General features: G+C 48.9%; 1 protein-coding gene across 4 annotated transcripts in view; it reads right to left on the minus strand.

The window, feature by feature from the left end:
• Positions 1-207: 207 nt before the first annotated feature.
• Positions 208-15,297, minus strand: part of LOC119187099 (nuclear hormone receptor 4) — a 185,300-nt gene continuing 170,210 nt past the window's right edge. For all 4 annotated transcript variants that reach the window (XM_075884853.1, XM_075884854.1, XM_075884852.1 and 1 more), the window contains exons 3-7: positions 15,143-15,291; positions 10,922-10,983; positions 8,432-8,718; positions 7,678-8,372; positions 208-7,620 (exon numbers count right to left, since the gene is read on the minus strand). In XM_075884853.1, coding sequence (XP_075740968.1) covers positions 7,412-7,620; positions 7,678-8,372; positions 8,432-8,718; positions 10,922-10,983; positions 15,143-15,291 — 1,402 coding nt within the window. In that variant the 3' untranslated portion in view covers positions 208-7,411. The remainder of the gene's footprint in view (positions 7,621-7,677; positions 8,373-8,431; positions 8,719-10,921; positions 10,984-15,142; positions 15,292-15,297) is intronic.

The following is a 15,297-nucleotide window of genomic DNA, read 5'->3' on the forward strand; positions in this document are numbered from 1 at the left end:
TGTGTATATGCTGTGATTTTTTTCGCTGCTGTTTTCGAGATCAAGTACGGTTTTGACGTTTCTGGCGCTATACTGGGCATGCGTGCATGTTATCAGTGAGGAGGGGGGGGGGGGGGGGTGTACTTGCCTGGTCGCATTCACAGCTGCCGCCAGCCGGGGTCCGCAGTTGCCGGGGTGACGAGCGTCGCAAGACACGAACCCAAGGGGCGCTGTTTTTCTCTTCATAATTTATTTGCAACGCAAGAGGCAACAGTGAGATGAAAAATAGGTATCATAGAAAAAACGCCGAGTGAAAAAACAAACAAACAAGCGACCCAGTCACAGAAACCGCGACAAGTTCAGTGCACAATTTTCTTTATTTACGTCGTCTTCTCCTCCTCCTCAATGACAACGCCATTATCGGGGAAGGGGGTGCGTGTGTCGGCCGCCAGTGGCAGCCGAAAAGAAAACTAGGAAGAGGACCGAAGAAGTAAAGAACAATTTGTGGGAAAGAAATGAAAAACAAGAGATGCTACTGAGATTTTAAAAAAAAGTGATGAAGAAGAAACAATGTACAGCCAAGAATCTTCAACGCAACTATCAAACACAAGCCTTCTTACACTATGTATGTATATAATATATATATATTTATGTATAAGTATAAAACACCAGCTGTACAGTACACGACGAAAAAGGGGAGAAAAAAGGACATATACATTTATATAATAATATAAATGTATATATCTTCACATTTATTTTTTTTTCTTCAGTGTTCTGCTCGTCTCCTTTGAAAATGTAGAAACAAAAGATCCTTTGTACAAAAATCGTGAAACACAATGATCCGCCAGATGAGTGAAGAAAGAAAGAAAAACGTACACACACACACGCGCACACAGGAAATACAGGGTGTTTGTTCTTCTGTTGAGTTTTAAGAAGGAAGGAAAATCAATTTCTGTCGGTCTTTTTCCTTTCGCGTCACTAGAAGTGGGTGTAACTCATTGGAGCAGATACTTCGCTATAAGTACTCAATATTGACTTCGATAAAACAACTCGATAAAGCGACATTAATCTCACACTCGCGGATATCGTAAAGTGTCTGATGGGTCGGAAAATTTGCGCTTTAGGCTAATATTATGCCTTCTGATCTCGCATTACATTCAGTCAACAAGCACTATTATACGCATTCCGTCATTCTGAATAAACCTTCGCCCAACGAGAGTAGTGGCTGAGTCGCATTCGCGCGTGGTTGCCTGTTCGATTCCCGATTGCGCTGGCCCGGGATACGTTCTGGGGCGCGGCGTGCGAACCAATCCGCGTATACCGTGACCCTGCGGCACACTGGAGAACCCCGAACAACCGAAAGCGATATTTATACCAATCCCTCCGTAACGAATCAGTATCTCACAGCTCGTCCGTTCTATATAGTGGGATGTGCTAAAGGTCAAAATGTGCTGTTACTGGGAAGTTGTGTACGTGAACAACGACTATTCGTACGAGTGAACAATGGACAACTCCTTTTCCTGTGGCGCAAATCGAAAGCACCACATCGACATACTATTAGCCCTTTTCTGTGCCTAAATTAGGCGCAGCTTGCGAAAAAGGCACCCTGTATTTCGCAAACGTAAAGAAAGAAATCGCCAGCCCGGTGCCTCTTGGGCCCGTTTTTGTTTCAGTTCTGCTACTTGGTGCGGAGACCCGGCGGAGAACTCAGCCTATTGCCTTTGCACGCGTCGCGTACTTGGGGACATGAAAAAAGAAAATAAGAAAGAAAATGCCCAAGCTGCGGACTTATTGTCATTTGGTCGTGTCTAGGGGGCGTATCGTGGCCTGGACGTGTACGCTGTTGAACACCGGGAGTGGTTTGCTCTCGGCCCAGAGTGAAGGGGAAGCTTCTTTTTGTTTGTACAGAGCTTTTAAGTCACGGTCCCCTAAGCGTACATTATTATCATCAACGGAGCGAGTGACCAGTTCTCCGATGACCGTCACTGTGAAACGGTGAAGTACTCTGCCGTTATTTATTGTTTTGCTGTGTAACGAAAAAAAAAATCGTATAGCTTGAGTCGTTCTTATACAGTTTTATTTTGTTTTTTTTTCGCTGTCTCTGTTATCTTCAGTTTCACAGTTGTGTTTTTTTTAAATACACGAACGTTTTCTTTTTACTCGTCTAGAAGATGGTGTGAAATGATGTCACGTCTCGCGTGGGTTGTTTTTGCTAGCGCGGCTAGGCAAGAATACAATTTTTTTTTTGGGGGGGGGGGGAAGAAAAAACAAAAAAAGGGAAAGGAAAACTAGAGGCACGCAGACATCCACTCTTATTATTTCTTTTTTTTCACGACTATGTACAAAACAGGCGTGCGGCGTTCAGAACTAATGACGTGGCAGTTTCGCTTAGTTCTATCTTCTCACCCCGCTCCTCCCTCAACCCCCTTTCCCCTCTCTCACTCTTCTCACATATAGATACCTTCACCGTAGAGAATATTCTCTCTTCCAGCTCTAGCTGTTCTCTTTCCGGTGTCACTGGTGTCGTTATTAATATATAGTATATTATACATAGCTCAGGGCTGTCACAGAAGCCAGACATTTACTTCGCCAACTCTTATAATACTTAAACAAAACATAACAAAAATGCACAAAGTGGAAGAAAGCGGGTAGAGGGGAGGTTGCGGAGCTCTAGCCTTGGGAACTGATTTTAGTGGGAAGAAGATCAGCACTTATTCGTTGCCGTCTCCTCTTTCTTTCCTTTTGTTCTCTATCTTTATATTCTCCGCCCGATTCGCTCAGATATAGGGTAACGTTTTGTAAGTTCTCTCCGGTAAACGCCAATCCAATGGCAAGTGTGTGTCGAACTATCAATTAGCGGGCGATCAAAGATATAGTAAAAAAAATGGGGATGGGTGAGTGGTAGAGAGGCGGTAGCGAAAGAAACCCTTCCGTCGAAAAGGAAAGCCATCGAGCGACCTAAAGAGGAGCGAAGAACAAATCATATAAAAGAAAGAAAAAGATTATATGGATGGATTTTGGCCGCTCCATGTTTTTTTTTCTTTGATGTATGCGTGCGTGTGTGTTTGTGTGTGTTTGTGCTGGAGCAGTTACACGGTGATGGTGTGTCGATCCGTCATAATCGCTCTCGCTCTCTGCAACATTCAAGCCATTCATTCCTCCTTTTTTCCTACGTAGAAAAAACACACCCTTTTCATAAATGTATATCTTCTCTCTCACGTTTAGTTTCTCTCTCTGGCCAGTTCTCTGTTTTGTTGTATACATATACCTTTCTTTATATATTCATATATATATTTATATATTTATATATATATTGATTTATTTTATTTATATATAAGAATGTGGCGAAGACGATAAAGGCAGTAAAAAAATCGTTTTTTTTTCCTTTTGACTAGGGTGGGTGTAGTAAACAATTGTGGAGGGGAAAAAGGGGTTGAGGGGGAGAAGGGGGAGAAGGGAAAGGACTATAAACGCGGGTCACTGGGAGGAGAGCGTCCTTTTTGCGTTTTTCACACCAAATGGCCACCAACAACAATAACGACCAGGAGAGAAAAAAAATGCATCAAAAAACCGTGTCGCTCAAAAGCACAGCAAAAAAAAAAATCATGGTGACAACAACAGTGCGCTCTTGCACGACTTTCACGTAATGGCAATAATTACAATAACGTTTCCCTACAACAGCCTAGAAAAACAAAACAAACATAAGAACCACTTATATAGGGTCTATTAAACAAAATTAAGCCGAGAACAACCCAAATAACACGTCCCGCTGTCAAGGCAGTCGACATTTGACAGCAATAACTCAATAATAAGGGAAGGGGGTCGTGCTAAAGGCTTTGGGTAAAATAAAAAAAGAAAGAAAAGAGACACCCAACAGGCGTGCGTGTATTGGCCAATGAAATCCCACCCTAAACAATTAGCGCTCAGAACGTCGGGTGTGTCCAAAAGGAAAAAAAAAAGCGAGGACAGCACGGTACTTCTTTACATTTTTTTTCCTTTTCCATCAGTCGCACTGCTTCCCCCAGTTCCTTAAAGGCTGCATCGGAGATGCACAGAAGCGGTTCGCATGACGCGAGCGTAAGGTTCCAGGAACGAACATTTTGAACGACAAGGGACCCATTCGCCGTGATGCCGTCCTGGCAAAAACGGATTCGGGAACGAAAGAGAAAAAAGTACAGAAAAAAAAAACGGAGACAAGCGAAGCGGTACCCCAGGGGCCGCGTTAGAAACACGCGTCTTTAAAAGAGGGACGTCCGATAAAAGGACGCACACACAACACCCGAGAAAGGTACAGTACGGCAGCATGCAGACGACGGAGAAAAGTTTTTTTTTAGGTTGCGGTCGTAGCAACATTAGCGCGAAGACATGTCATTTCTTCCCGAGGCTGGTCCATCGTAGGCGCGTCCCCTCTCCCAACCACCTGTGACTTTGCGCGCGCACTGTGTGCTGTTGCACGCGGCAGAGGCGTAGGCACTGCGCCGTGCTCCCGACCGGGTTGCAGAAATTAGGTGCCTTTTTTCATCTTCTAACCACTACCACCACCACCGGCAGAGGCGAACCTCGGGCGCGGCTGCTCTCCACTGTGTTCCGAGTTCTCTCTCTCTTATTGGCCCTGCTCATATCTGGGGATCACTCGAGAAACACCACGCCTCTGTCCTCCTTGTCAGTCGACTTTTTTTTTTTACTTCAACCATCATCTTTTCGACAATTCCGTACCGCGTGGTTTAGATAACCCTCTCTATGCACTATATATCGGCAAGACCAGTAGCATCCGCATCTCAACTATTTTAAGGTCGATTTGCTCAAACCGAAACTATGCATCATCATTGCACGCGGCGCTGCGACGGGCCTGATTCTGCGTCTTGTTGTCGGCGCACGACATTATCTGTGCTGCGACGGGTCATTTTTTCGCGTTCCAGTTAGCGGTTGCGGTAGAAAGCTGTCCTCGCGTTGCTGTGCTATAGCTACCCTCTTCGCCGCAATGTTCGCTTGGCGTCCGGTGTTCCACAAAATGGCCACGTAGAGGCGCACTATCGTTGGCAGTGTATAGGCTGGTCGTTCCCAGGGGATGGCGTATCGCGGCGGCCGTCGTAGTTCGGCTCTCTTTGGTCGCTGTCATTGGAAAAAAGAAAAGAAAAAAAGATGTGTTTCACGAGCCCACTGGGCGGTTAGTGGCTGCAGACGCGCTAGCAACGGGTCACTCGTATAGTGGAAGGGTCTGGGGACGAAGGGTTTCTCTATTACAATACGCGCCACTTGCAGTAGGGGCGCCACTGCGCGTCGACGCCGTAGTGAAGGCGCACCGTTTTGCGGACCAGGGCCCTGGCTGGGCTAAAGAACCAGAAAAACAAGAGAAAAAAAAAAAGCGGCATCGGAAACAACACCATGGCGGAACAACAACCTGGGGCATGCACACGGAAAGCTTACAAAAGGCAGTGGTCAGAGAGTTCTTCATTCATTTCGGCAGTATTTCTTGTTGCTGGTTGCACTCCGCAGAGTGAGAAAGGCTAAAGAAAGGATCCATCCAAGAAAATTCTTGTCTTGTGCGCTCTCTTTTCCCTCTCTATATACTTCTTTTTGGTCGTCGTAAAAAAGAAAAAAAAACGTGAAAAAAATAAGATGAAGAAGACTACGAACAGTCACCATTGTCCACATCCTTTTGTCTCGTCCGCCGCACAGTGGCAAAAACAATGCGGTCGCAGGACAGCTCTCGCACAGGCTGTGGCACGTGTCCCGTCGAAGCCTCCTGGCCCCGTCGGGGACAGGCGAGAGAGCAACGGGGAGCCCGATTGCGCGGGGACCGCTCGTGTAGCATCAGCGCCCGACGCGCTTGTGTGACTGCGAGCGGCTCTGGATTCCGGTCTGCCTGCTCGTGTTTCGTCCGGTGCCTGCGGGGCCGTTTGGCACATCGCGGAGGGACAGCGCCACCGTCCTGTCGTGGATGGTCGATGAGGGTGCTGTACCGGAATTGTGACTCGTAGGCGGGTGCTCAAAATAAATAGACTAGCAGAATGGGACACACCCCTCGCAACGGAAGCTCACGAATACGCGAACAGAAGAACCTTCTCCTTCGGGAGCAAAAGGGGGCGTGCGATAAACGAAAAAAAAAAAAATAGCACTCGCCTCTCACGCTGAGCGACGAATATATATATATAATGATTGGCTATAATACAAGATGCCTGGTTCTCTGACCATTAGTGACTGCGTGTGATGTCGGGCTACCCGCGCGGAGACCTCTCGGTTGGCAGTAGTAATCTAGGCTCGGTTGGGGTAACCTGTACGAAGCTATTCCCGTACGGAAAGGAAGGGCCGTAACTTAAACGTGCGTCAACTTTCTGGAAATATGAGAGCCCGTTTTCATTTCGTTTTGGTTTTCTCTGGATCGACTGCTGGGGTGTTCGTTGCCTATGCGACAGGCAGCGTGCCAAGATTTCGCGTGCACAGGTCTTCCCTCGGCGACTTATAGGCGGCGCACAGGAGCGATGTACCCACGGCGTCATCGTCATATCCCTGCCAATGTGTCGTCAAGCTCCGCACGAGCACAAACGGCCGTCCGTCACCTGTCATCTTTGGTAAGTCTATTGTGCCGACCCTATGGGGGCGCATTCATCCTGCTGACAAGAAGTGAATGCTAGGAGGAATTCTACGGCGCGCGAACGCCTTTTCTTTTAGAATTGTGACTGGCAAACTTAACAATCGTGCTGTGTTTATTCGCTACTTCGTTTCTCCAACAGTGAATATTAACAGTAAATAGTAGCACTGAATATATCTTATCAATATAGCCAATGCTTTTCTGACGCACTATATACACTCTCAGAGTGACTTTTGTTTAGTGTACATGTTGATATTGAACGGCACTCTTAGTGAGCCGTTTGCGAAAGTATCTCATTTTATATTCAAGAGATGAAAAGAGAAGCTGACGTGGCAAATCGCTATATAATACATTATCACACTCGTCGTGCCTATCTGCACTACTGGCGCAGCGCCAACTTTATTGGGAGTTCTGTAAAGGAGTCCCAAAGGAGGCAACTTTGTGGTTTAAGATCACGAAACACGATGGCGCCGTGTCTCATCGCCGTTGTGCGCTGCACATTAGACTACCGGTGGAAACCCGACTTTTGTTTGTTTTTTTCACCGAGTCTGCAGAAATCTCAAGGGACGCTAGAATGCCCGAAACTGCGCGTACTCTTCCGAATCATTGCGACGCATCACAACCTAAAGGAATCGCTCTTTGTCAAAGTTACGTGCGCATCGAAGATGAGACGGGCAAGATTTATCTTTTGGCTGCCACGGAGTGGTGGAGCAATTGGTCCCGATGTGGGCCGAGAGGTGTGGCAGCGACGGCGGGCGCTCGCGAGCACAGGCGGGGCCCCGCGCAATCGGGCGGCACTGTCTCTGGTATCACACACAGGCGGGCTGGCGTCCCGCGAGACTATCTGGTGATGGACGAGTTGAGGAGGAAGGGCACGTAGAACATCTTGCTGTGCAGCAGCAGCGCGGCGGCCGCCTGGATGTCCGGTAACCGCGCCAGAAGCTCGGCGAAGCGCGAGCTCTGGTTGGGGAACCGCTGCTCGGTGAACACCCGTAGCGCGGCCAGGTAACGTTCCTGTATGCTCTCGAGCTGCCGCTGGTTCGGGTCCTCTGCACAGCCAATGCGATCGTGAGCGGCGGCGGCGTTTTGTCCAGTGCTGTACTCACCGTAGCTGAGCATGATGACCACTTTGAGGCAGACGTACTCTTCGAGGCAGAGGCGCGCCTTGCGCAGCTCGCTGGCCAGCCCGGTCATCTGGTCGACCAGGGGCACTGCCTCGCTGGGCAACTGTACCAGCGTGACGGGCTGGCCCATGAGCGCGGCCAGCGTGCGCTGCAGCTCGCACAGCGCGGCGGCCGTCTCGCGGCTCACGTCGGCCGGCGGCGAGTGTGGCCCGCCGTCTGAGGAGGCCGACGACGAGCACGAGGACGAAGGGGCGACGCGCGCCGGCAGCTGGATGGCTTGGTAGGCGGCCGTGGTGAGCACGACCAGCTCGTGCCACTTGTGCGCCAGCAGCTGCGTGTGCACAGCCAGCGGGATCTCAGCGTAGAAGGGAAGCCTTTTGGTCCACTGCACCAGTTTGTGCACGATCTTGTCGGCAATCTGGCGGAGCTTGCGCGACAGGTCCTCCCAGTCGTTGAGCAGGTCACGCATGTTGTTGAGCGTCGCCACATCCTCGAAGTCGTCGCACTCGATCAGCTGCTCAATCATGGCGGCCGCCTGCTCGGCGCTCAGCGTGCGCCGGTCCGCCGCCCGCGGCTGCTGCTCGAGCACGGCGTGCCGCAGGTGCATCACCTCCGACGGGCTCGTCAGCGCCGTCTTCAGGATGCCGCCGTTCACCCAGTCCGAGCTTTGGTGGTACCTGCGAGGAGGGAGGACGCTGTAGCGTATATGCAGCCTCGGCACGTGCGAGCCTCGTACCTTGGCGACGACGAGAGGACACCGTTAGTGGTGGTCGTTGTCGTGGTGCTGCTCGTCGACGTGGTCGTCGCGCTCGCCGTGGTGGCGGCCGCGGCCGAGACGAGCGGTAGCAGCCCCTTGGGACCCTGCAGCAAGAGCGGCGAGGGACCCTTGGCAGTGGAGGCAGCAGCGGCAGCGTCGGCCGGCGGGGACTTGGCCGCCACTGGTGGCTTGACTCCCGGCGCCGGCTCCTGGCGAAGCATCAGCTGGCCGTTCTTGGGGCCCTTCTTGTGTTTCTTGTACTTGACCTGCGCCAGTCACACGGGGAGCGGAAGAGCGTCCGCAGGACAAACATGGCGCTCGGGTGCATCCGTGCCCAGGGAAAATTCGCGCTTGCCCTAACTGACCTCGTATATTGCACGTCTTTCCTCAATTACAGTAGCACTCCGAAATAAAATCTTTCCTACCGGGGATAACTATGGTTACTGGCTCTTGCTGGCCTGGATTCGAGAGTTGCGCAAGCCTAGAGTGGTTATTGATTTTACTTGTAAAGACTGCAAAATGACCTTCTAACTTTTAGTTTCTTTGTCCGTTCACTTCATTAGTCTATGCACGAAATGTTGAGTTGGCACACGCTGGAGACAAACACACAAAAAAATTGAAGGATACACAGAACGCGGCGCTTACTTCGGCGCTTTGCGCTTCCCTGATTTCTTGCTTTGCGTCTTATCTTGTCTTGAATCGTAGTAGCTCGCCCTAACCTACATCTGTAATTGCTCTGGTTCACTTATTTTTGTTTTCTTTATTCTTTGAAAGATCATGTTATCCCACCTGAGATTACTGGTAAAATATTAGTGCAATATCGCGTACTTCTTCACTTTGCGTTGCGATATTTCCTGACGCGCGCACTATACTAACTCGCTGTGAATTATTTTTGCAATATGTGTGCTTGTACTTGCAATATGTGGCTCTGCACTTGTCCCTCAAGACGTCACTTGGCTCTAAGCTTGGTGGTATTTTTGTGTCCTTACGGTATAGCGCCAGTTTTTTAGTCCGCACCGTTACGGGCTATGAAATGTCTGCGCGCGGCTTACGAGGAAAAAAAAAAGAAAGAAATGCGCTTACGGTCTTGCTAGGGCACAAGCATTAGCTGGAACGTCCCCTCTTTTGTTCGGCCGAAACATTTTTGCACACGTTATACGTATTTTCTTTCCAGGACCATCGCGTCCATTGATTGGCGAAGAGCAGGAACTCCCGACTTTCGAACAACCTCCGCGCCGGTTCTCTTCTTAAAGGCTTTCCCGCATCAATGGTAAGTGCGTGGCGAAGCGTGCTTGTAAGGGGCTTCTTGTCGGTTCGAAGAAGGCTATTAAAGGGCACCCGGAGGAGCGACACCATACAAGGCGAAGAGCAACAGGGCACCCTGGGCTGACGTTTCACGCCGGCACGGATATCGAACCGCTCGCTTAGTGGCGTATGGTCATAGTGGCGCCTTTTTGATGGCTAAAGCGCCGTTTCAACAAAACGCACGAGGCCAAGCCCGTAAAAGCCGGATTCGTTGGTGCTTCTACCCTTCGCCGGCAGCCTTCATCAATGATGTGTCCAGCGTCGGGATAGGCTGAAAATTTCTCTTACGAGAAATTTTTTTTCCGCAAGAACGTTTCGTAGCTACGAACATAGGTCACTATCTGTACTGGCATACGATCACAACTCACGTCGTCCTTTTCTCACTGAAGCGGCTTGCGAGCTGACACAGGCGACGCTTCCTCGATATTTGCTTCGTCCATATCAATGTTAAGTGTTAGACGGCCGTGTATTTATACGTCCTGACAAAATGCCCTTAGATGTTCTCCCTCTATAACCTCGCGGTTGTAAGCTAACTACACTGCTAGACTAACTGTGAACTTTTGTTCTACCTCCTTGCTGCTTTTTAGTATCAAGGTAAGCGGACTGAATATTTGCTAACAGCTGCAAGGGAAATACGTAACAAGTTAATTTGTTGCCACATATCTGTTTCTTTTTTTTTCGTCGTAAAAGTGCGTTGGCATAAAACATAAGCTGATTTGTTAAACTAACAAGTAATTAAATGCGTCTTGTTGTCGCTGATAACGCCAAAGTTTCAAAACAATAAGCTCGCAAGTACCTTCACACGTATTATAATGCGACAGGAGCTTCAGATTTGCTTATAGCGCCAAATCGGGATGCCGATGACAGCTGTGTTTGTCGTACTTACGCGGTCGATACGCGAGTGTGGCACACCGGCTAATCCGCGGAGGTCGCGTAACTTCCCGGAATCGCTGGCGTGATGCAGCGTTAAGGGATGACATAGTAGATCCCGTTTCACTACTCGATACTTTCCTCACTTTCACGATGATACGAACTAGACGCGAGATGGGACTAGCGAAAATAGCTATGTGGAACGGCGACAGGAGTCTAGTCGAGCGCTTTCGTACGTTTGCGTATCGAATTAAACGCCGAGGTGTAAGGCCGGCTGAACCGGAGCCAACTCACCTTGTATAGGTTATACACTGCTCCTGAATTTCTTCCACCGGGCATTCGGTCTTCTCGTACGGCTGGAAAAATAAAAGTAATTCATTAAAATCGGAGGTAACTGTTTATTGGTTTCTCTTTGTTTTTTGGTTTCCCGCTTCGTTTGACAGCGTTCGTCGTAAGCGACACTCGCGTGGTTTTCTTAACAATGCCGATGTCTATTTATTGACTTATTTCGCGCAACTCCAAGGCACGTCTGCGTGAAGATGGTTCCGGTCGAAATTCATAATTTGTGGGTTGCGTGTGAAGATATGTTCATAAGCACATTGAACCTAATGAAAACGGGACTAGATGCTTGTTCACCGATATCGTAGCGTACCAGTACACATTTCTTTGTGCCGCAAAACTCGAGTTCACCCTTGGAAGTCATGCATGCATGTGCCAAGTCATGGCTATGCCAAGGCAGAACGTAGTTTACGCATACCAAACTATCTCCTTTCACATCACAGGTTCACAACTTTCTTTCACAACATAGCAGCGCCATACGAGGGCTTGTCCGGAACGAACAGCCGAATATGTGACCACAGAAAAAGCTTTGTGTTTGTTCTGCAAGCTCGAGCCAGCTTAGTTTTTAAAATCGCAATAAGCGCTTGCGCATGTCAATCTAACACCGTATCTCGTTATAGATGTACTCGCTCCAATAAATCGTGTGGACAGGCTTGGAAACGCAGCAGACATCGTTGAGAAACACATATGAACATACACAGATGCACGCGAGAAAGCGTTTGTTTGATCGACCTTCTTCGCCACTTAATTAAGTTCGCACATCCAGAATTATCTGTCACTCTTCGCTCGACCGAGGCAAATAGTTCAGCACCTTATTTGTGTGTGTCAAGAAATTGGTGAGATTCAAGATTGATCGCGGGTTCTCGTGGCTCAGAGAGAGAAAAAAAGAGCACACCTATACAAGAAAAAGAATCGTCAGAGTGGATCGCGTGTGGTATTATTCAGCGAGAAATTCTCTGTTTTCCACATGTGACAAAGGGCAGATGGAGTGAAAAGACAACGCTTAGAATAGGCACCTGTGTCGCTTCCCAATGTACCGAAACTCAATTATACCATATGTGCGACTAAATTAACTCAACCTATGTACAAAATGTACAACGAACTGTGTCAAGATACGAAAGGAAGCACCGACCATTTGGTTTCTTGTTTGCTTATCGAGAGCTTCTTACGTTCACAAAGAAAGTCATATATGATATCGCTTGGAAATAGGCGCAAAATTGATGCCTATTCATTGCAGAAGCCGTAAATAGACCTATCAAAGAGTCTTTTTTTTTTCACCCTGTGGTGCCTGCCATGAGCAACCGACATGCCTGGTGAAAATACATTGCCTTACATGAAGCAATGTGAACAGAAAGCTCGGGAACATTTCATTTTTTTTTTCATGTAAAACATGCGTGGTAAACATTGGCGTGAAAAAAAAAATGAAGGAAAAAACGAAAGAGCCTTGGAACGTGAAGAAGGCACCACGGGATGAATTTCTGCCGAGTTTTGAGGAGTATTCTCACACAGAGTATCTGGCTAAACGTACCACCTGCTGCAGTGTACGGGTGCGAAAATAGCCACATCTTCGCGCATATTGCGACAGACTTTGACTGCACAGCGAGAGATATCGTACCACTTTTGAGACGTCGTAAGCAAAGCGCGCTATAGGCGTATAGAATAATGCGTGAGCATCCAAGTTCGAATGTGCCTGAGTCGAATGTTTTGTCTGCTTACGGCCAGCAGGCAACGGATCGAGCGCTATGGTTTGCGTATGATTTCGTGCAGCTTCTTCAAATGTCCGCCGTTAATATTTAAGTATGTGGTCGCGCTTTGGTGCAATTGTTGGCCGAATAAGTTATCGCGCCACGAGAAGCCGTTATTCTGAAGCTAGAAAAATTGTGAGCAACGTGGTGTCCATGCTTTAAAAGTTGCTTTGTGCGGAGTATCACCACCTTTCGTTTTGGGGAAAGTCAACGCGCTAGCTCACTCGTCTCTTCCCGTCGTTTGGATGCGGATTACAACTGCGGCACGCCTGTGACGCAGCGCACGGTAAAAAACAGTAAAATGTACGTGTATCTCGGAGTCCGTAGCTCCCGCCGCACGGGTACGCGCTCCGGGCGATAAGTCGTTTGCGCGGCACGCGCCGCTCGCGAATCCGGCGTTCTTTTTTGTTGTGACGCCCGCGAGCAGCGACGGGCGACCGAGTCGCCTTCTTGGAAAGCGACAGTTGGAGCCGCGCCGACCGGGCCAGCTAGACTGGCGCGATCGCGGCCGCCGGGGCTGAGCCTCTTCCTTCTCGGAAAGCGATGCAATTAAGACGTGACCGTCATCTGGTCGCGGCCCCATTCTGCGGCCTCGCTTCCTGTACACAACGGTCGCGTTCGGTTCGTGAAACGATTCGGCGGCGGCTATATTTACACTCGCGCTCCGAGCGTTTCCTGCAGCCGGCCTTCTCGACGTTTTCCACGGCCGCCGCCGCCACTTGGATGCACCGGCAGCCCTCCCTCTTTTTCTGCGGGGAGGTAAATGGGGGGGGGGGGGGCGGAAACGGTGGCCTGCACTTGACGCACGCCCCGCCGAGCTTCCGCGAAGTGTGGGACGATCGCATGTTACGCGCAACACCCTCGGCGGTGTATGTAAACGACGCCTCGGTATCTTGCGAAACCATTCTTGAAACCGCTTTTGAAAGGCCGCCGTTGAGAGAGGCATTACACGGCCGCTGCACGCTCCATGGCCACACCATCTCGCTGGTAAGAACTGAATAAACGCGAGCATACCTGGCACATCTCTCCCAGCTCACACCATCACACGAAGGGAGGACCAAAATCTTGGTATATCAAGAGTGCTCAACAAATGCCTGTTTACCTCAGTGATTCGATCGCGAGGGCATTGAAACTACCGAGTACATATTTTGTCTTTTAGTCATGCGTGCACTGATGGGTGTATTGCCGTTTACCGACTACGTGATACGCAGTGACCATCACCGTGACCCACGTTTGGAGATTCGGTTCGAAATAGCACACTTTAGACGCCCTCTTTGAGCGCTATGGCTAATTTCACATTATGCTGATATTGTCTAGGATAAAGTGACTTTGTTTTTATAAGGTTTAGAGCACTATATTTGAACTGAATGGTGTTTTTACTTCCACAGGAATGTTATGCTGTTTGCACATATGACGAATTCTTTTCTGTGTCACATGTGCCTCCGAAATGTCTGATCACGGAAAGTTGTACTCCCGATGACAAATAGTGTTGCTGTGTTTCGCTCAGCGCATGCCATTCTGCATGGAACGCGTCTCAGGAGTTGGTCGTGTCCTTCTAAGAGAATAAACAAACAAAAGTTATGGAAGAAAACAAAGTGCTGTGCGAATAAGGTCTCGGATGTAACAGCCGTTATTCGTCGTGTGCATACTAGACGGCATCACAGCACCCTGATTCAGAAAATGCGTGTTATCCTCGCCTCATTAATGCTATTTGCTCAACGTGTTTAATAGGGCGGGATATGTGAGAATGCTGGATCATACACGTGATTTACACTTTGGGAAACAATTTTTTTGTGGTCATTGGCGATCACTTACTCAGTTATTTTCGCTACTGAATAAAGCGTGTCTCGTTTATAAGCGATCTCGATGGCGCCTCTGTAATTGTTCGACACCGTACTTAGCACAGAAGCATCAAACGCGTTGTCATCCGTACGGAAAAGTTGTCTTAGAGAGCGGCTTCAAGCAGTATCGTATTTCCTTTTCTGTCGACACTTTTGATTCAAGTTCTTTGCCTTTTTTTGGTAGTCTCTACACCTATTCTCCTTTATTCCCTTTAGTGTTCTTTCCTTAGCACAGGAGGGTAGAGAGTCATTGTAGGAACTGGCAAATCTCCCCGTCTTCCCGTCTATTTTTTCCCTAATCGATTGCTGCTTTAGTTTGCGAAATCGCCAAGTTCTGGGGACGAGCCTTAGCACAGTGTTATATGCGCAGTTGTGTGTGCGTGTAATGTATTTAGTGTCATTTCTCTCCCTTCCTTCTTAATTTCCTTTGTTCCGTGTCGGCCGGACATGCGTCTGAGAGATTTGACTGCGTTAAGCCGGAAGGTCAACCAGACGCAGTTCATGCAGCCACTGCTTTAATCTACGTATTCGGCACGAATGTTATGTCGATGCTTTGTTTTCGTCTACGTATCAGCCGCGTGAGGACGTACCTGCGAGGACCATGCCTTGTCGTAGGCACTTCTGGAAGCGGCAGTACTGGCACCGGTTTCTCTGGGCCTTGGTGATCTCGCAGTTGCCGTCAGCCACGCACGTGTACACACGCTTGTTCTGCACGGTCCGCTTGAAGAATCCCTTGCACCTTAGG

The sequence above is a fragment of the Rhipicephalus microplus genome, unplaced genomic scaffold (assembly GCF_043290135.1).
Source record: "Rhipicephalus microplus isolate Deutch F79 unplaced genomic scaffold, USDA_Rmic scaffold_49, whole genome shotgun sequence".
NCBI lineage: Eukaryota > Metazoa > Arthropoda > Arachnida > Ixodida > Ixodidae > Rhipicephalus > Rhipicephalus microplus.